Source organism: Budorcas taxicolor, chromosome 4 (genome assembly GCF_023091745.1).
Source record: "Budorcas taxicolor isolate Tak-1 chromosome 4, Takin1.1, whole genome shotgun sequence".
Lineage (NCBI taxonomy): Eukaryota > Metazoa > Chordata > Mammalia > Artiodactyla > Bovidae > Budorcas > Budorcas taxicolor.
In genome coordinates this window covers 105,612,547-105,633,303 of record NC_068913.1, presented here as the reverse complement: position 1 = coordinate 105,633,303, position 20,757 = coordinate 105,612,547, and the positions used below count along the sequence as shown (strand labels likewise).

The 20,757-nt window shown below is 49.7% G+C and overlaps 1 protein-coding gene across 1 annotated transcript; it reads right to left on the bottom strand.

The window, feature by feature from the left end:
• Window positions 1-2,766: 2,766 nt before the first annotated feature.
• ADCK2 (aarF domain containing kinase 2) lies at window positions 2,767-17,969 on the bottom strand. Its single transcript, XM_052639160.1, has 8 exons — window positions 16,400-17,969; window positions 14,555-14,701; window positions 12,287-12,415; window positions 11,237-11,332; window positions 10,842-11,093; window positions 9,182-9,310; window positions 8,350-8,403; window positions 2,767-3,176 (listed from the first exon to the last, which is right to left on the bottom strand). Exons 1-8 carry the CDS (start codon window positions 17,330-17,332, stop codon window positions 3,036-3,038), a joined length of 1,881 nt encoding a protein of 626 aa, XP_052495120.1. The 5' UTR covers window positions 17,333-17,969; the 3' UTR covers window positions 2,767-3,035.
• Between the last annotated feature and the right edge of the window lie 2,788 nt (window positions 17,970-20,757).

Genomic DNA, 20,757 nt, shown 5'->3' with positions numbered 1-20,757 from the left:
CCCGTGGTTCTCAAATGTCAACAGCTGGACTGGAGGTATCAGAATCCCCTGAGGAGTCCGACCCCAGCTATTATGGCTGGATAGGGCCAAGGAATCTGCATTTTAGCAAGCCCCCAATATACGCGGCGCTCCCGATCCCTGGATCCTGAGCCAGCCAAGATGTTTTGCATGACTAATTCTGATTTTTTACTATGAAAAGTTTAGGGTCCCAATCAGTACACAATTTTGTGTAACAGCAACGCATGTTTGTGTTGCAGACATGTTCTAAAAATTCCAAGGGCAAATATCCCTGACTGCCTTTTGCAGGTTGCACAATGGCCCTCTTTTTGATTCTCAGAAAAGCACACTGCAGGGGAATGAGGAAGGAAAAAAAAAAACCTTGTTCACAAGGCTTCATGTTTATTTAATTTTCTAGTTTTGTTCTTTATTTATTTAGGTTGCACGCATGTCTCTTGGAATCTTACTTTTGCAACCAGGGATTGAACATGGACCATGGCAGTGAAAGCACTGAGTCTTAACCACTGACTGCCAGGGAATTCTCTAATTTTCTACGTTTAAAGGTTGCTTGATCGCCCTTTCCCTCTAAGTCTCCAAAAGAAGAAAGGAACTTATCTTTCCAGCAGTTTTAACACAGAAATGAACCTTGTTCTTTCTACTTTGGAGGGATTAAACTGGGATCTCCCTTCCAAGTGACACCCCACTGCCCCTTTATTTATTTACTTACACCCAAGAAGTAATGTTTTCTCCTTATGAAGATGAATGTATAAATCAAGTTTAGCCTTTTTAAGATGCTTATTTTAAAAATCAGCCAATTACCTGTATTAAAGCACAGCCATTAATAACCATTTTTTCTCTTCAGTTCAGCCTGTGTTCATTTTCTGTTGCTGCTGTAATGGCTCCTGAGCTACTGAGGCCCTCGGTCCAGCAGCCCACAAGGAACGTGAGTAAACCTGAATTCAGACCTGCCCCAGTGGAGCCCCAAGATGCTTGTAGCCGTGCAAGACTGAGCAGAGGACCCACCAAGCTTCGCCTACATTTCTGACCTGCAGAGACTACCAGGTATTAAACTGCTACATTTGTGGGTAGTGTGTATGCAGTGAGAGATAACTAATGATTATCACAGTAAGTTGATGGAATCCACTGGCTTTCAAGAAAGGTTCAGAGGTGCTGGTGTTCGCTCAGGGAGATATCGCTCTGTGTTGGTGCCCCCGTCTCTTGTCCCACAGCACAAATGCATGTGCATTTGGCACAAAGGGCTGAATGTCTGGCTGGTTTGCCCATGAGGAAGGAGCTGAACAGGGTTACCTGGAGCCCCCAAGCCCTCACTGCCTGACTCAAATGCTCTACCCTCAAGACTTGGGAAGTGCCAATAACATCTCCACCCCTCTAAAAAAAAAAAAACTGCACCAAGGGAATCTCTGTCCAACATCTAAAGATAACTTCTGTTCTCAGTTGTTCCCTAAAAGACAGGAACTTTATCCTTAAGAAGGAAAGAATGGGAGAATCTAGTCCTGCCGTCACAGCAGGACTCAGAGAGCAGGAAGGCTTGACTTTCCACTCACTGTCTCCAAAACAAGCAGGAGAATCCACTGGGATGCTGGAAAAAACATTACTTTTAAACAAAATTAAGAAATTAAGCTTTATTAATATCCACTCTACAAACTGACCCTGGAATACTCTAAGTCCATGTGGGCCAGCCACGTGTCAGAGCAGCTTTGAGAGAATGGCCTGTGCGCTGGCCCAGTGCCGAGGGCCAGGCAATGGCCGCCCTTGTTTTCCTTCACTGCTGGAGTGTCGCTGGGTGCTACTGCGAATTTCAAGTCCTGGTTAACAGGATGTGAAAGTGTTAGCCACTCAGTCATGTCCAGCTCTCTGTGACACCATGGACTATAGCCTCCCAAGGCTCCTCTGTCCATGGGGTTTCCCAGGCAAGAATACTGGAGTGAGCTATCATGCCCTTCTTCAGGGGATCTTCCTGATCCAGGGATTGAACCAGGGTCTCCAGTATTGCAGGCAGATTCTTTAGCGTCTGAGCCACCAGGGAAGCTCTAACAGGAATGTACTGATTATATTATCTATTTGTTAATATTAACCAAAATTAGCTCTGTAGAATGCTCAGAAAAACCAGTATCTAAATGCTAATATGTGAGCACAGGGAAACTTTAAGAAAAATAGTGGAGCTGACTCTGTTCCTGTCTCTAGTATGTCACATTAACCATTTATCATTGTTTTTTTTCTTTTACATTATAATAAAATTTAGCAAGATTGGTAAAAAAGATTTTAATTATCAAAAGGATAATTTGAGATACAGTGAAACGTGCCCTAACTGTAAGCTGTGTCTTCAGAGATTTGCTGGTGATGGTAGAACCTGTATAAACCTTGTAAATAAATTATATGTGAATGTATATATAAATATATGCAACCCTTTACCCACAGGGCACATAATCAAAACATTTGAGGGGAAAAAACAAAACAAAAAAAAACAACACAAAATACTTGGGGGGATTCCCTGATGGTTTAGTGGTTAGGACTCGGTGCTGAGGGCATGGGTTCAATCCCTGGTCAGGAAACTAAGATCTTGCATGGTATGTGCCACGCCGCCCCAAAATTTGGAAACCATGGGTCTACAGGGTTCTGTAACATTTTCTAACCTAAATATCAGAGTCTGAGCCACGAGGGAAGCTCAGGTTGGTCTCACCAGGAAGACCAACCTGATCCAGGAGTACAGAGGTTAAGAAGAGAAGAGAAAAACCCAGAAAACAAAATAACTAAATTTATTCGTCCTCCTCCAAAGAATGTTTTCCCTGTAAGTTTCTCTGACACCAGGCCCCGCTTCCATGCCTGAGCTGTCAGGACCCTTCCTCCTTTCACTTCCCCAGCAATCCCAGACCTTTGGAAACAGATGCTTGAAACCAAACCAGGGTGAAACACAGTGGCAGGCCCTCCACAATCCCAGTTCTAGGACATCCAAGCTGCCACAGGAGAGGCTGTTGGGAGAGGCCTCTTATTCTGAGAGGAAGCCCCCACTGCTGCTGTCAGCGGGAGGTCGCTAGTCCTTTTAGAAGGAAGGGCTTCGCTGCCTCCAGGATGTCCAGTTTAGGGTCCAGTGAGCGGCCAAGCCCCTCCAGCACCATGATGGCAAACACGATTGAGGCAAAGTTGCTCTCAAGCTTTACCTGAAACAGAGAAACGGGTTCTTTCTGAAGCCCACGGATAGACGGAGAGTATCCTGCATTAACAGAGCAACATCCACTCTGGACATCGTGCGCCTGCCCAGATGATTTTTATCATCTATGTGACATTCTTACAGATAAAGGACAGATATGGTATGGACCTAACAGAAACAGAAGATATTAAGAAGTGGCAAGAATACACTTCAGGACCCAGAAATGTATATTTGCTAAGAATACACTGTATGACCCAGATCTTCATGACCCAGAAAACCACAATGGTGTGATCACTCACCTACAGCCAGACATCCTGGAATGTGAAGTCAAGTGGCCCTTAGGAAGCATCACTACAAACAAAGCTAGTGGAGGTGATGGAATTCCAGTTGAGCTATTTCAAATCCTAAAAGATGATGCTTTGAAAGTGCTGCACTCAATATGCCAGCAAATTTGGAAAACTCAGCAGTGGCCACAGGACTGGAAAAGGTCAGGTTTCATTCTAATCCCAAAGAAAGACAATGCCAAAGAATGTTCCCACTACCACACAACTGCACTTATCTCACATGCTAGCAAGGTCATGCTCAAAATTCTCCAAGCCAGGCTTCAACAGTACGTGAACTGTGAACGTCCAGACATTCAAGCTGGATTTAGAAAAGGCAGAGGAACCAGAGATCAAATTGCCAACATCCGCTGGATCATCGAAAAAGTAAGAGAGTTCCAGAAAAACATCTACTTCTGCTTTATTGACTACGCCAAAGTCTTTGACTGTGTGGATCACAACAAACTAGAAAATTCTTCAAGAGACGGAAATACCAGACCACCTGATCTGCCTCCTGGGAAATCTGTATGCAGGTCAAGAAGCAATAGTTAGAACTGGACATGGAACAACAGACTGGTTCCAAATTGGGAAAGGAGTACATCGAGGCTAATTAACCTTGTACACCCTGCTTAATTAGCTGGATGAAGCACAAGCTCAAATCAAGATTGCCAGGAGAAGTATCAATAATCTCAAATACACAGATGACACCACCCTTATGGCAGAAAGTGAAGAAGAACTAAAGAGCCTCTTGATGAAAGTGAAGAAGAGTGAAAAAGTTGGCTTAAAACTCAACATTTATAAAACTAGGATCACAGCATCCAGTCCCATCACTCCATGGCAAATAGATGGGGAAACAGTGGAAAACAGTGAAAGACTTTATTTTTCTGGGCTCCAAAATCACTGCACATGGTGACTGCAGCCATGAAATTAAAAGACACTTGCTCCTTGGAAGAAAAGTTATGACCAACCCAGACGGCATATTCAAAAGCAGAGACATTACTTTGCCAACAAAGGTCTGTCTGGTCAAAGCTATAGTTTTTCCAGTGGTCATGTATGGATGTGGGAGTTGGACTATAAAGAAAGCTGAGCACTGAAGAATTGATGCTTTTGAACTGTGGTGTTGGAGAAGACTCTTGAGAGTTCCTTGAGAGTCCAACCAGTCCATCCTAAGGAAATCAGTCCTGAGTATTCATTGCAAGGACTGATGCTGAAGCTGAAACTTCAATACTTTGGCCACCTGATATGAAGAACTGACTCATTGGTAAAGACCCTGATACTGGGAAAGATTAAAGGCAGGAGGAGAATGGGAGGACAGAGGATGAGATGGTTGGATGGCATCACTGACTCAATGGACATGAGTCTGAGTAAGCTCCAGGAGTTGGTGATGGACAGAGAAGCCTGGCGTGCTATAGTCCATGGGGTAGCAAAGAGTCAGATATGACTGAGTGACTGAACTGAACTGAACGTTCTTTTCCCTATCCAGTCATTTTCCCCACCATCTCATCTGTTCACCCAACCCCCCACCCACTAGAAATAGTAAGAAAACATCTGGGGATGCAGTGTGTACAGCTCTTCTTTAAGGGAGGTGTGTGAGTGTGGATGACTTAAAAAATACTAAAGTGAAAAGTTCACAGGTACACGAGAAACTGGGCTTCCCTGGTGGCTCAGCAGTAAGGAACCTGCCTGCCAATACAGGAGACTTGGGTTTAATCCTTGGGTTGGGAAGATCCCCTGGAGAAGGGAATGGCTACACTCCAGTATTCTTGCCTAGAGAATTCCATGGACAGAGGAGCCTGGTGGGCTACAGTCTATGGGTCACACAGAGTCAGACACAACTTATCGACTAAACAACAAACACCACCAGAAACTATAAATCTAAATATGGGTCATTCTTCGAAATCCACAGTAGTCTTTTTGAGACCAACCACATCTGGCTTTGCTCAAATACAGCAGGGTTTCTTCCCCTTTGGAGCCAGGTTAACAGTAATAATAGTTTACATGGATTACCCAGTTAATCCTCAAAAGTACTTCATTATGCCCATTCAGTGGATAAGGAAGCTAAGGCTCAGGGCGGCTGAGTGATTTGCTCAAGTCCTCTGGGTGAAGAGGAGTCTGTTGTTTGTTTTAGTCACTAAGTCACGTTCGACTCTTTTGGGATCCCATGGACTGTAGCCCGCCAGGCTCCTCTGTCCATGGGATTTCCCACGCAAGAATACTGGAGGAGGTAGCCATTCCCTTCTCCAGGGGATCTTCCCAAACTAGGGGTTGAACTTATGTCTCCTGCATTGACAAGAGGCTTCTTAACCACTGAGCCATCAGGGAAGCCCGCATGAGGAAGAGTTGAGCCAGGATTTAAACCTAGAACAGGAATCTGCTTTCAGGTGGACAGGTCAGGAAACAGAAGGATGGCTCATGGGGAAATAACCTTTGATGAAAGTTAAAGGGTCTTTGTCTCAGTTAAGGCCCAAAAAGTTGTCTGAGGGGTCAGATGGGCAAATCAGAAGAAAGCAGCATGTTACATATGCACACTCATGGTGGGAGTGTAAAATTGTGTAGACTTTGGCATCCAGTCCCATCACTTCATGGGAAATAGATGGGGAAACAGTGTCAGACTTTATTTTGGGGGGCTCCAAAATCACTGCAGATGGTGACTGCAGCCATGAAATTAAAAGACGCTTACTCCTTGGAAGAAAAGTTATGACCAACCAAGACAGCATATTGAAAAGCAGAGATATTACTTTGCCAACTAAGGTCCATCTAGTCAAGGCTATGGTTTTTCCAGTGGTCATGTATGGATGTGAGAGTTGGACTGTGAAGAAGGCTGAGCGCCAAAGAATTGATGCTTTTGAACTGTGGTGTTGGAGAAGACTCTTGAGAGTCCCTTGGACTGCAAGGAGATCCAACCAGTCCATTCTGAAGGAGATCAGCCCTGGCATTTCTTTGGAAGGAATGATGCTAAAGTTGAAACTCCAGTACTTTGGCCACCTCATGTGAAGAGTTGACTCATTGGAAAAGACTTGGATGCTTGGAGGGATTGGGGGCAAAAGAAGAAGGGGATGACCGAGGATGAGATGGCTGGATGGCATCACTGACTCGATGGACGTGAATCTGAGTGAACTCCGGGAGTTGGTGATGGACAGGGAAGCCTGGCATGCTGCGATTCATGAGGTCACAAAGAGTCGGACACGACTGAGCAACTGAACTGAACTGAACTGGAAAACAGTATGGAGCTTCCTTAAAAGCTAAAAATATATATATAATAATAATATGTATAAATCTATAAGAAAGTGAAGCCGCTCAGACGTGTCCAACCCTTTGTGACCCTGTGGACTGTAGCCTACCAGGCTCCTCCATCCATGGGATTCTCCAAGCAAGAATACTGGACTGGACTGCCATTCCTTCTCCAGGGGATCTTCCCAACCCAGGGATGGAACCCAGGTCTCCCACATTGCAGACAGACACTTTACCCTCTGAGCCACCAGGGAAGCCCTGTATAAATCTATACTTCAATAAAAAAATTTTAAAAACTATATCATCTAGCAATCCCAATTCTGTATAAATGTCCAAAAGAATTTGAAACCAGGATCTGGAAGAAATATTTGCATGCTGTTCACTGCAGCATTGTTCTTAGTAGCCAAGAAGTACAAGTGGCCCAAATGTCCATCAGAGGATGAACAAATAAAGAATGGTTAAGTACATACAATGGAATATTATTTAGTTTTTAAAAAGGAAATCCTGTCATCTGCTACAACATGCATGAACCTCAAGAACACTCCATTGAGTGAAATAAGCCAGTCACGGAAAGACAAACACCATATGATCCTACTTATAGGAAAAATCAAGAGTCATCAAATCTATGGACCTGGTGCTTGCCAGGGGCTCAGGGAAGAGAGACGTGGAGTTTTTGTTCAGTAGGAATAGGATTTTATTAGAGATCTAGAGATCTGTTATACCACTGTGTGGATGTGGTTGACACTTGGAGGCGGGCAGGGGTAAACTGTATATTAGTTTTTAACCATAATCTAAAATTTTTTAATTATTTTAAAATTAAGTGCCTGGTGAAATATTTGAAGAGAATGGCTGCACTTGGCCCTCTCTCTGCTCTCTCATCCTGGGAATCACAATGACAACAGCAAACATCTAAAGCACTGGCAACCGTGTGTCCCACACAGTGTGTGAGGAAGGCTGCGTACCAATGGAAGCCCCAGGGCTAAAGAACAAAGTCACTGGAAGTGGGGCTCCCTGGTCAGGTGGCCTCGGGGGCCAGAGCGAGTTGCTTGGTGCCAGCCTCAAGGAATGTTGGGATTAAATCAGATACTAATAGATGTTATACAACTGAATTAGGTGGCTAAAGGGAGGTCAAAGCGCACTGATCACCATGTCATGGCCTCACCTGGCCCTCCTGGCAGCCTCTGGGGACTTGGAGAGGCTGCCCAGGTCAGAGGTGGTGGGCACTGAGCTGGCTATGAGCCTCAACCTCCCTGTCCTGAGCAAATGAACTCCCAGGAGTGTGTTTTCATTCCCAGTTCTCTCCAAGCCAGCCCCCAGCAATGATGAAAGCTTTCCCTAATCCTAACATGAGATTTAATTCATTTTTAAAATAGAACTTGTCAAAACTCTTAGAAAGCATAAAGTTTTTCCCCCAAAACCCCACCAATGTAGGGTTACAATGGGATCAAAGGAAAACCTTGCTGGACATCAGGGAGTAGAAACAGCACTCTCAGCAGAGGGATCGGTGTGCAGAACATTTCTAAAAGTGATCTCCCATAAGAGAAAAACCTGCCACAACCCTGAGGCCACTTGCCTTCCCTACAGACCTCCCTCCTGCCTGACCAGAGCGCAAGCTCCCCGCCCAGGCCTCACCTTGTGAGTCATCAGCAACTTAAACACATTCGAGAGAAGGCTGGAAACTTGAAGCTGGAAAACAGAACAAAGAGCCTGAGAGCTACTGGGAACCACTTCTCTCCCTTACCTGCCCTTCACCCACACCCACACCCACACCCACACCCACACACACACACACACACACACACCCCAGTGATCGGAAATGGACTGCCTGACAAATCCCCAAAAGGACTACATTCACACAAGCCCAACTTCCATCTCATGACTGAGTTCAAAGACCACCGCCCCGCCAGGAGAACCAGCCTGGAGGCCTCTTCCCCAGCATGCCCGGCATATATAGAAATCACATTGGAATAAATAAGACAGGCAGCTGCCACTCCTCACTGCCCGGGGGCCACCTCTTGTTCTGACTCGATCCAGCTAGAGTAGACTTGGGAATGAACTTGGGAAGAAAAATCAGCTTTGTTAGAACTGTGTCCAGAATTCAAAGTGGGCTCCACTTCAGGTAAGGGCTTCCCTGGTAGCTCAGATGGAAGATGTGGGCAGAGGAAAAGGTTTGTTCTTTATCTGCCTTAAAACTCAAGCCATGGGGTAGGAGGTGGGAGCGAGGTTCAAGAGGGAGGGGACATATGTATACCTATGGACAATTCATGTTATGTACGGCAAAAACCAACACAATATCGGATAAGCAATTATCCTTCAATTAAAAATAAATAAATTTAAAAAAGAAAAACTCAAGTCCCCTCAAGACCTCTCCCCATGACCTCTCCCTTAGACCTGCAGTTTGCGCTGTCCAAGGGCAAGTTTGGTAAACACCCCAGGACCCCCAGCCCTCCAGTGGCCTGCTCACCTTTTCCAGGGTGATGGTGTTCTTCCTGGCCTGGGTCACCAGCCGGGCCATCTCAGCCTTAAATCCCTCCACGTCCTCGCACTCGCTGGCCCGGGCATGGTGCAGGATGAGCTCAGCCACCCTTTGGCCCTGGAAGATGGAAAAAACATCCTAGAATCAAGAGGGCCTAATCCTGGATTCTCTGCCCAAACGTCTTCAGATCCTAGTTCTTTCCACCCCAGTTTCTCTACCCTTCTGCTTTTGTGCCCCACCTCCCCATCCATTTTAAACTTTACCTCGCTGCCTTCCAATAATACCTGGTCATCAGTCAAAGCCTTTTGCTGCTTCTCTCGGTCGGCGAGGCCCCACCTGTGCTCAGCACAATCAGAGGCCGGAGCTGCGTGGTCTCCTTTGTCTCTGAGGCCACACAGGCCCAGTGGCCGAGCCTGGGCCCTGCTGCTCACGCTCCTCACAGCACTGCTTGCCAACTAACCGGCCTGGCCTAGAGGCCTGCCTCCAGGACGGACTCCTCGAGGGTGGTCTTCCTGCCCCAGCAGAATTCCCCACTCACAGCCTGCTGGCTCCTCCTTCACCCAGGATGCTCCAAGATCTTCCTAACACCCACCTGGCCCCCTTGGTCATGACCAGGGAGCCAAGCTCTTCCTCCTTGACTGTGACCTTCTTCCTTTGCCCAAACCTGTGCAGAGGAGCACCTCCCAGCCCCCACCCACCACTGCACCTCGGTCTTTAACCTTGGCCCAGGGGACACTTTCAAACTGGCTCAGACTCAAGCCTCTGGTCTACCCACCACCACCACCCCTCCACCCCAGAAGCCTCCTAAGCAGGGGCGTCTCTCAATTTTGCCCTTTTTTCCCAGGTTTTGTTTTATTTTCCCACATCAGGTCTTAGTTGCGGCACGTGGGACCTTTGGTTACAGCATGCAGACTCTTAGTCCCAGCATGTGGGACCTTTGGTTACGGCATGCAGACTCGTAGTCCCGGCATGTGGAATCTATTTCCCTGACCAGGAAATGAAGCCAGGCCCCCTGCACTGGGAGTGTGGACCACCAGGGAAGTCCATCCAGCTCCATCTTTCCCGGGTCTTTCCTGCTGGAGAATTCACTGTCCCCCTTGATGTGGCACTTTAGGCTGACTCTCACAGAGGTTTCGCTGAGTCCCTTTTCCTAAATAATAATTCTCAACCACAGGAGCCCCTCAGAGGAGTGGGATGAGAAGTGAAAACCAGTCATCTCCTCCTGCCCTAGGTGTCTTCCCACACCTGGAGAGTAGGTTCCCTGAGCCGCTGCTTCTTTCCAGCCCCACCTTCTCAGAGCAGATAGCACACACTTGGGGCCGCTGTTAGTCAAGAAGCTAGCATTTCCAAAGCCCAAATGTATAGTGACTGAGGAAGGAACAGAAACCACCAGAACATCAAGGAGAAGGAGGCATTTCTTCCCATCATCCTAAACTATGAGCTGCCAGGAACAAGCCTGTTCTGTCTACGGACCCTCAGTGGCTTCATCTGGGCTCCTCTTCCTCCTCCCTCTTTTCCTCTCTCGGGAGCACCCTTGGCAAATGCCAGCATTAACAAGAATGACAAACCCTGAGGAGGCCGGTGGTTAAAAAAAAACTCGGCTCCAACCCCGCCCCTCCCCTCCCCTCCAGGGCCTGGCGGGTCTCACCTGGCCCATGGCCACGGCCATGAAGACAGCCCGGAAGTTCCTCAGGTCGGCGGCCTGCAGCTCGGCCACGATGCCGGCGTCCAGCAGCACTAGGCGCAGCGGGCAGCGGGCCGGCGACACAGCCACTGCCAGAGCCTCGCAGACGTCCACCCGCTGCAGCCGCGCCTCTGGGCCCTGGGCGAGACCGTCGGCGCCCTGGACGAGGATGTTCCCGGGGTGAAGGTCCGCGTGGACGAAGTTGTCCACAAATATCTGCGGAGAGACCAGAGCTACTCCAGGCTGAGTCAGCCTCACCATCCCACCTCCACCAGGCCACGCACAGAAAAGCTTCCAGGGTAACGGCGAGTTCCCGGAGATCCAGGACAAGGCAGTGAGGCTCCCCACTGTGAGCTCACCATCTTCAGGAGCATGTTGATCCCCAGCTGCGCAATCTTCCTCTTCACGTCCAAGGGAATCCCTGCGTGCTGGTAGCTGGACACGGGCACACTCTCCTGTGAGGAAGACGGGGTGAGAACCGCTTCAGCCGCACAGCCCGCGACTGCGCGGCTCCTCATCCTCCAGGGGACACACAGGTGCTGCCTTCCCTCTGACTGGGGAGCGACCCGAAGCATTTTTCCTTTCCTAGAACACCTGTGAATCCGTCACCCACAAGTGAGTTGTAATCGACATTTACGCTTCCCTTCTGTCTCAACAAGTCCCATAGTTTCCCCAGGGAGGAAACCCACTGACTGCCGCCCACAGGTAAGAGAGGCTGTGAGGTCAGGGTGAGCTTGTTTCTAGTCAAGAATCAGCCAACAGGGACACGAAGGAGCTCTGTGACCTCACTGGAAGAGAAAGAAAAGGAAGAGAGAAGAAAGGGGAGCTGCTCCATAGGCACTTGATACAGGTCGGTTATTTAATTGTCAGAGCAGCCTGTTGAGATAGATCCTGTAATCCTTAATTAACAAATTAAAGAACTAAAGCCCAGAGAGTTTAAGTAACTTGCTCAAAGTCACACAGCTAGTAACAGTGGGTCATTCAGGCCACTCCCCTGGGTCTCATTACCATCTTTACAAAGGAAGCTGGACCAGAAGACAGCTAAGGCCATGAGGCCCTTCCTCTGTGTGGAGGGCATTTTGCATTCAATGTGTCATTGACTCCTACAAGGCAGGAAGGGTATCCTGCTGTTCTACAGGAGGTAACTGAAGCCACCCAGCAAATTCTTGGTTGGCCAAAAAAGTCATTCGGGTTTTTTGTAACAGCATAGGGAAAAACCCGAATCAGATACAATTGGCAGAGCAGACTTCCAGCAAGTCTGAGGGCAGGGCCAGGCTCTTCCCACCTTGCTGCCCTATCTCCCACCCTCAGGCGGCTCCAAACCCCTCTCAGACTCAAGCATTCCTGTGCAGCAGAGACAACCTGGCTGTGAGTAAAGGGCAAACGGCTAGGGAAGCTCTCATTCTTACTTCGTATGTCTCCACCAGGACATCCTTGGTGACGAAGGGACGCAGAGGCGTGGGGAATTTGACGGAATTCACATTCAGGAAGTTGCACTGGAAGAGTTCGAGATTCCGAGCCTCGTACCGCAGGTCGATCTACAGACAAGTGGAGGGAAGAGGTGAGGGAGGGGGTAGTCTGGGCCAGGGACAGCAACGCTGAACCCCCCAAGAGCTGGCAGAGCCCGAGACACACCTGCCTGCCCCAGCTAACCTCCTGCAGAACTCCCAGGACACTTGAGGGTGAGGGCTGCCCCGGAAGTCCTGACCCCCTATCCCTCCCCACCACATGACTCCAAGCTGCAGACAGCAGAGACACTGGAGAACTTTCCAGAGTTCACATTCACCCCGCCCCCGGGAGTCCCTGCAGAGGATTCCTTCTCTCTCACCCTTCACACCCATGGGAGACCCGCTGCCATCAGCTCTGCAGCCCTCATGCTCAGAGCTGTTCTTTTCTACCCCACTGTTCCTCCCAAGGTGACTCGAAACCAGTCACCTGAACCCCAACAGAGGTGTCTTAGTTGGGCTCCCTGTCCCCCACCTCCCCTCTCTATAATTCATCTGCTGGTGCCCCCCACCACCTGCAGGATGGAGCCTGCATTGGTTAGGATGACGTCCAAGGTGGGACATGGTCTGGGCCCAGCTTCTCCCTCAAGGTTCATCTCTTGTGATACAGCCTCCTTCTTTCACAGCCCCAAACTCCGGCTGCACCCAATCTGTAGACCAGGAATGTCCCAGCCCGCCTAACACTTCCCCTCTGAGTGCCTTCTGTACTCCACCTGACTCGAGTGTTCTTCCCCCATTAGGTCTAACTGCAGACACTCCTTTCAAGACTCCGCTCAAGTCTGGGGAGCCTGGACCCGCAGGGTGGAATAACCACTTCCTCTGCTGGGCCTCGGCTAAGCCCAGCTGAACCCATAAGAACTCCTATTGTAACTAGCACTTGTGCTACAAATATTTCACATCAGCCCTCCTCCTCCCAATATATACTTCTTGGGACCAATCAGGAGGGCACATTTGCCCAGCCAGGACTGGGTCCCACCATCACAGGAGATTCAGGGAACCCCACGTGTTTTCTTAGTTCACCAGATCTTAACAGAGTTTTTAATACTTGTTGTATGAATTTATAAATGAACATACATCCCCCTACATGCACCCAGACTCCAAGCTTTCAAGCCAGGCAGCATTATGAGACCATCGAGAGCTACAGCTGGTAGGAAGAGTTGATTTTTGAGGCAAAATGGGGTGAGTTGTAGAGCTATAGAGGTCTGAACTTGAAGTGATGGGATCTCACAATGCATATCAGACTTCTTGAAGCAGAACTGAAGCTCAAGTGGTTGGTGGAACTGAAAGTATTAACACCAAGATGGGTGGTGGAACAGCAGCTATTTTTCTGTTTTAATTTTCTTTTAGTATCAAAAGAGACACCTCCATATCATAAAGCCAAGCTTTCTAAACATGAAAATACATCACTGGGGCTTAAAACCCTAAGTCAGATGACATAAATGAAGACTGGGCACATGGCCTCTGAAAGCCTGTCAATTTCTGTGCCAACCGCCAGGAAACCAGCACAGATGGCTCCTTGGAGCCCTGAGTGACTCCACTGGGTCTACTGAGTCTGTTTCCTTAAACAGGTGTCCCAAAGGCCCTGCACAGGGCCCTTGTCTACTCATTAAACCCAAGGCACAGTATGTGACTTCCCTGATTCTTCTCCTCCTGGAGTGCAGCCATTGACTGCAGCACAGACAATGCTGTCTGTTCCACCAGACTCTTCATTTGCAGCCCAAGCTCTATGCAAGACCGCCTTCCCCAAGTTCCCTTGTAGTTACACTGTGCCTGACATGTAGCCTGGGAAGAAGTGAGGTTCATCATTTCCAGGCCTGGCCACAGAATCCTTTATGTGACCCTTCATGGTCTCTCTCCCCACTCCACACTGACCCTAGATGACTAATTTTGGAGGAAACTGGGTCCCTGAATAACAGTGGCGTGGAACTCCCACCTGCTCCCTCAGTTTACCTGCATGGAACTTCCACAGAATAGCAAGAAATAACCTTGCTGCCTTAACTCACTGAGGTTTGGATATTCTTTGTTATATCAGCTAGCATCACCTATCCTGACTAATATTCTACATTAGCCATAGTGCCCTGAGAAAATGCTCATCCATTCAGCATTTACTAAGCAGCTACTAACAGCAAAAACTGTCATGTGCTATTTACGATTGAGAGAAGGTGAATCCACCTGTTGCACCATGAGCTTCTCAAATTCCTCCACGATCTCAGGCAAGCTGAGCCACTTGATTCCTGGCAAAAGTGCGAGGACCCGGCTGCCCATCTTCATCAGCAGCAGGTCCATCTGCACCTGAGCAAGCAGGCCAGGGTGCAACACCTGCCAAGAGAAGAACAGTGAGACAGAGGAGGGATCAATCAGGAGGGCACATTTGCCTAGCCAGGGCTGGGTCCCACCATCAAAAGAGGTCTAGGGGACTTTCCTGGCAATTCAGCAGTTAAGATTCCGTGCTTCCAATGCAAGGGGTGCAGGTTCAACCCCTGGTTGAGAAACGAAGGTCACCTGTGCCTTGTGGTGCAGCCAACATCCCCCCCACCACCACCCCCAGCAAAAAAAAAAAAAAGGACAATCAGCTGGCTGAGGGGAAGCAGGTCCAACACCCATTCCTTTGTGCCTTCCTGAGGGGACGGGAGGGCTGCTCCCCTGAGCGGCACTCAGCTTTGCTGGGAAGAATAGGTTGGCCTCCCTTCCAGATACACTGAGCTTAGATCAGCGGCTCCCAAACATCAGCGAGCATAAAAGCCAACATAGGCTGCTTGGTAAAAGTGTGGAGCCCCAGGCTCCTCCAAGACCTACTGAATCAGACTGGCTGGGAGGCGGGGTGGAAATCTGCATTTTACTGAGTGTCCAGGTAACTGGGTCAGGTAGTCCCAAGCCTGCAAAATACTGCTCTAGAGTCACAGGACTCCAGAGGTGAGATGGAAAGAGCTCTGGGTTTCAAACACTCCAGTTCTGCAACTCATCTCCTATATGAAACTGGACTGGCCACTCAGCCTCTTCTCAGCCTCCTGTTCCATCATTTAAAACACGCAGATAACAGCCTCTACCTCCACCACAAATCCTTTTCAGAATAAACTGGAATGTAAATAAACATGTAAGAAAAACTAGTACAGGGACTTCCTTGGTGATCCGGTGGCTAAGTCTCTGGGCTCCCAATGCAGGGGGCCCAGGTTCAACCCTTGGTGGGGGAAGGAGATCCCGCGTGCCACAGCTAAGAACCAGCACAGCCAAATAAATAAGCAAATTTTTTTTGAACCTGTTTAAAAAAAAAAGCCCATCTCAGGTACCTCATACATATGAAATAATGCATCTGACTTGATGGGCACATCTACTCCTTTAGTCTCCCACAGAGCAAAGGGAAACTTCAAGATACTTTGGACAAATGTTTCCTAAACATGCCTGATGTTGCGACTCATTTGCAGCAATTATAAAAGGCCAGGTCAGGCTCTCCCCTTGGAAATTATGATTCAGCCTGTCTCAGTGAGGCACCCGTGGGAGGGATTTTCTGTGAGGGTGAGAGCACCAGGGTACTGGCTACTAGGATCCGCTAGTTCTCCTGGGGATGTTCGGATCAGGGATGGAAAAGTGTGGAGAGGAGAGATGATGGAGCCGGGCAGGGGTAACTGGAAGTGAACCGAGAAGGAAGCTGATGTAAAAATGAACGCTGCCCTCTTGGACTCGCCACAGTAACACCTAACCTAGTCTGTCTCCCATTTATCCTGACCCCAGAGCCAAGAGGTCAGCTGGATGGATGATGGGTCCTCCCCCCGCAGAGACAGCCAACTCCACAGCCTCTTCATCTTCCTTTTTCAGGCCATTCGCATCACTCTCCTTCAAGCCAAGAAATCAAACAGCTTGTGTGTCACAGGTACTCAGATAATGGTCAAGCTGAAAGAAATCAATGGAAGGCACCGTGGGGTAATTTGCAAAGGGTTGTATCCTGACCTGGGTAGTCCCGTGGAGTTGGTGAGGTTTTAGAGATGGGAGGGCCTGGCTGCAAACATCAGAACAACTTACTTTCACCGCCACGGGGACGAGGTGATCTGGCTCCTGTTCATGGGCGGTCCCTGAAGCCTGAGACAAGGATGCATTGGATCCAACCAGGTCCGCTTTAGGGAAGAGCAGCCTTTCTACAAACGACTGGTCGGCAAGACTCTCTTGAGGCCTCCCCGCCTTCTCCAGGCGTCCAGAGAGCTCGCCCAGCCCCCCAGCTGCCCCAGTTTCCGAGGAGAGCTGCAGTCTGGAGGCCGTAGCCAGTCTCTGGATGCTGTCGTTCTCCAGGAAGGCAGGATTGGCTCGCGCTTTGTACACTTGGGCCACGCAGCCGGAACCCACTGGCTCCTGCTTCTCAAAGAAGAGGACCCTTTCCCAGTCCTCCCCAAAGGCCTGGCGCAGGAAGTGTTCGGTGTGAGTCCAAGGATGGGGCGACACCTGGACGTGCAGCCTGGAGAACTGGGCGCAGAACGCCTCTGAGAAGAGATCCCGCCGGGTGCTGGCCCATTGGCCCAGCTTGATGTAGGTGGGGCCCGAGGTCTCGGTGGCTTTCAGAAGCAGGTGGAGCCAGAGACTGGAGACACTGGGAGCCAGATAGGTGAGGGGATAGAGTAGGAGGAGGGGGAAGAATTTCACCAAGAGAGCCCCTGCTCTGAGCCAGATGCGCACGTGCAGGAGGAGCCAGCCCAGCCGCCCCTCCGTAGGGACTCTTCCCAGCGGCCCATTTTCAGCCGGGTCACTCCAACTGGTGGTCTGTCGACGTACGCTCTCCGGAGCCCCCTTGCCAATGTCCTCACAGGTGGAGACGAGTTTGGGCAAAGTGCCAAGCAGAAGCCAACAGAGTCTAGCCTTGCGACAGCCCCCAGAGGGTCTCAGAAGGCCGAGTTCCTTTCTGAGCGCAAAACCTCTCAAGTGCGCCAAGCAGACCCTGAGAGAGAAGCGCCAGGGGGTCACCATCCTCTCCCAGAGGTCACGGCCTCGGCTGCCTGCCTCCACTTAAGGAGGGCCCATCTATGTTCCTTCTTTCCGCAAGGACGACATGAGTCCGGGCCTCCGCTGAGTATTCCGTTTAAGAGCCGGGCAGCAGCGAGATGAAGGGGGCGCACAGACCTGGCCGCCCGTGTGCAGTCCCCAGGACAGGGACGTGACCTGCGCGAGGCGGCCGCGCGGGCGGAGACGGAGCCGGGCGACCGCAGGGTCACCGCGCACGCCCGCCGGCGCCAGAGTGCACCCGCCGAGGGCCAGGACGCAGCAGGGCTGCGCGGAGAGGGGCGCGAGGGGCACCGATCGGAGGGCCGCGGTGCGGAGAGCCTGATGGGGGTGAGGAAGAACCAGGTAAGGCGAGGGGTGGAGAGCTGGGGCCGGGGGCGGGGGCAGCGCGAACGGTCGAGGACCAGGGCAGCGAGCGCGCGGTGGGGAGGAGTCGGGTGGGGGCTCCAGAGAGCCGAGGTCCCAAGGGCACTGGAGGTCTGGGCGCCAGGGGCGGGGAAGGGGAGCGGAGGGTCGCGGAGCGGAGTACCGGAGATCGGGACCCAGAGGGGCCGGGGGTCCGAGGACCGGGGATCCGGACCCTGGGGGGCCGGGGAGCAGGGATCCCGACGCCCAGGCCGCGCAACGCGCGTCTTCCGGGACCGCCCGCCCGCCGGCTCGGGAACCGCCCCTTTAAAGCGAACGCGACCCAGACTCCGGCAGAGATTCACCCGGCCCTCGGGTCCTGGGGTCCCACAACTAGAATTAACGCCAAACGCGCCCTCCACACCCGGTCTCTCCACTGTGCCTCTGTCTCTCCAATGACATTGTAGCTTTCCTTACAAAGAGCGTGGAAACGCGGGAATGCCGGGGATATTGATAGCAGGTTCCTGAACAAGATATGGTTTTCAATTGAGCGGGACCGGGAGGGTGGTGGGAGGAGCTGGGTGGGGGGTGTTGTCCCTGGACGGCGGGATTCCCAGGCTGCCCTGATTTGGGGAACGTGTTTGAACCCGGGGCTGTGGCTCCGGAAAGAGTGATCATTCATTCAACCAAGTCTATATTTCTTAAACTCCATCTAATATTTATCGAGGCTCAATAATATCTACCGTGCGAGGTCCTGGGAACATGGAAACACTCATCCTGACCTTGCAGGCTCATCACTTTTGAGGAAGATCTCACCATGAAAGAAGGGAACAATGGGGACGATGCCCTGTGGGGCTCCTGGACACGAAGGTCTTTTTGTCCCCCATTTCTTGTAGGCAAGACTCCAGCCTCCATGACCTTCTCTGAGTCCCAAAGGGCAGAACAGTTGCTAATCAAGGGAGGAGCAGCCAGGAAACCACCTGAGGCACGATTAAAGGGTATTCAAGAATTAGGAGACCTAACCATCCAAGCCGCTGCACACCCTAACCTTGTCAGCAACCTCACCCTTTTGAAACTTTGCAGAAGAAGAATGCAAGACTGTTACCGTCTTGATCCTTCTCAGGTACCTTGCCAGACTATATAACCCCTCCCTCTTTACCAGGGAGGGGGGCACAGTTCTTGAGGCGCTAGCCTACTGTGTTCCCCCTTTGTCTGGCAAATGAATAAAGCCGCTCTTTCCTTCTCCTCCATAACTCTGTCTCCATATTTCTGTTTGGCACTGGTGCACAGAGCCAAGATTTGGGCAACAAGGAGAACCCCCCAGGATGGCAGCTACTTGGGAGAAGAGGGGAGGGTGGTACGGGTGGGAGGGTGTTCAGCCGCAAAAAGAATTAAGCCCCCAAATAGGAAGGTGTTTGCTGTGAGGTTCTGAGGGAGTTTTTTTTAACTGTGAAGAACCAGAGAAGGCCAGATAGCTGTAGAAAGCAAAGAGGAGCAGAGCAGAGCTTGGAAATCAGTCAGGACAGCCAGGGAAGGCCAGTGGGCATCTGCTCTGCTGTTTGGGGCTTGGAGGCTGACTGCGCTAGGGTACCACAGTCACCTCTACATTCACGACCCTTTATCTCTACGTGGGTGACAGCCTTCCAGAGAAGTCTGCCAGGGACTCACAAGTGGAAAGACCCTGGAGACGTGGCCCATGCCTGCTGCTGGAAGTGTGACTGCCACTCACAGCCTAAGGATTGCGGGAAAACTTGGTGACTCCTGCACTGCAGGCTAACAATCCAACTCCCATTTCCCAAGATGTGCAGACCCTTTTGAAGTTCCCAAGACAGAAGTCATACCTAACTCCACTGGTTTTAAGTATGGCCAGCCATTAACTATACCCTCCAAGCTTCAGAGTACAAAATGAAATGGGGCAAAGGCTAATAAGAGTTTCGCCAAGAGAATCCACTGGTCATAGCAAACACCTTCCAACAACACAAGAGACGACACTACACATGAACATCGCCAGATGGTCAATACTGAAATCAGATTGATTATATTCTTTGCAGCTGAAGATGGAGAAGCTCTATACAGTCAGCAAAAACAAGACCGGGAGTTGACTGTGGCTCAGATCATGAACTCCTTATTGCAAAATTCAGACTTAAATTGAAGAAAGTAGGGAAAACCACTAGACCATTCAGGTATGACCTAAATCAAATCCCTTAGGATTATACACTGGAAGTGACAAATAGATTCAAGGGATTAGATCTGATAGACAGTGCCTGAGAAACTATGGATGGAGGTTCATAACATTATACAGGAGGCGGTGATCAAAACCATCCCCAAGAAAAAGAAATACAGAAAGGCAAAATGATTATCTGAGAAGGTCTTACAAATAGTTGAGAAAAGAAGAGAAGCAAAAGGCAAAGGGGAAAAGGAAAGATATATCCATCTGAATGCAGAGTTCCAAAGAATAGCAAGGAGAGGTAAGAAAGCCTTCTTTAGTGATCAATACGAAGAAATAGAGGAAAACAATAGAATGGGAAAGACTAGAGATCTCTTCAAGAAAACTAGAGGTACCAAAGGAACATTTCATGCAAAGATAGGCACAATAAAGGACAGAAACAGTATGGACCTAACAGAAGCAGTGGCTATTAAAAAGAGGTGGCAAGAATACACAGAAGAACTATACAAAAGATTTTAATGACTCAGATGACCACGATGGTGTGATCACTCACCTAGAGCCAAACATCCTGGAGTGAGAAGTCAAATGGGCCTTAGGAAGCATCACTACAAATAAAGTTAATGGAGATGATGGAATCGTAGCTGAACTACTGCAAATCCTAAAAGATGATGCGGTAAAAGTGCTGTACTCAATATGCCAGAAAATTTGGAAAGCTCAGCAGTGGCCACAGGACTGGAAAAGGTCAGGCTTCATTCCAATCCCAAAGAAAGGCAATGCCAAAGAATGTTCAAAGGACCCCACAATTACGTTCACTTCACATGCTAGCAAGGTCATGCTCAAAATCCTCCAAGCTAAGTAGGCTTCAACAATATGTGAATTG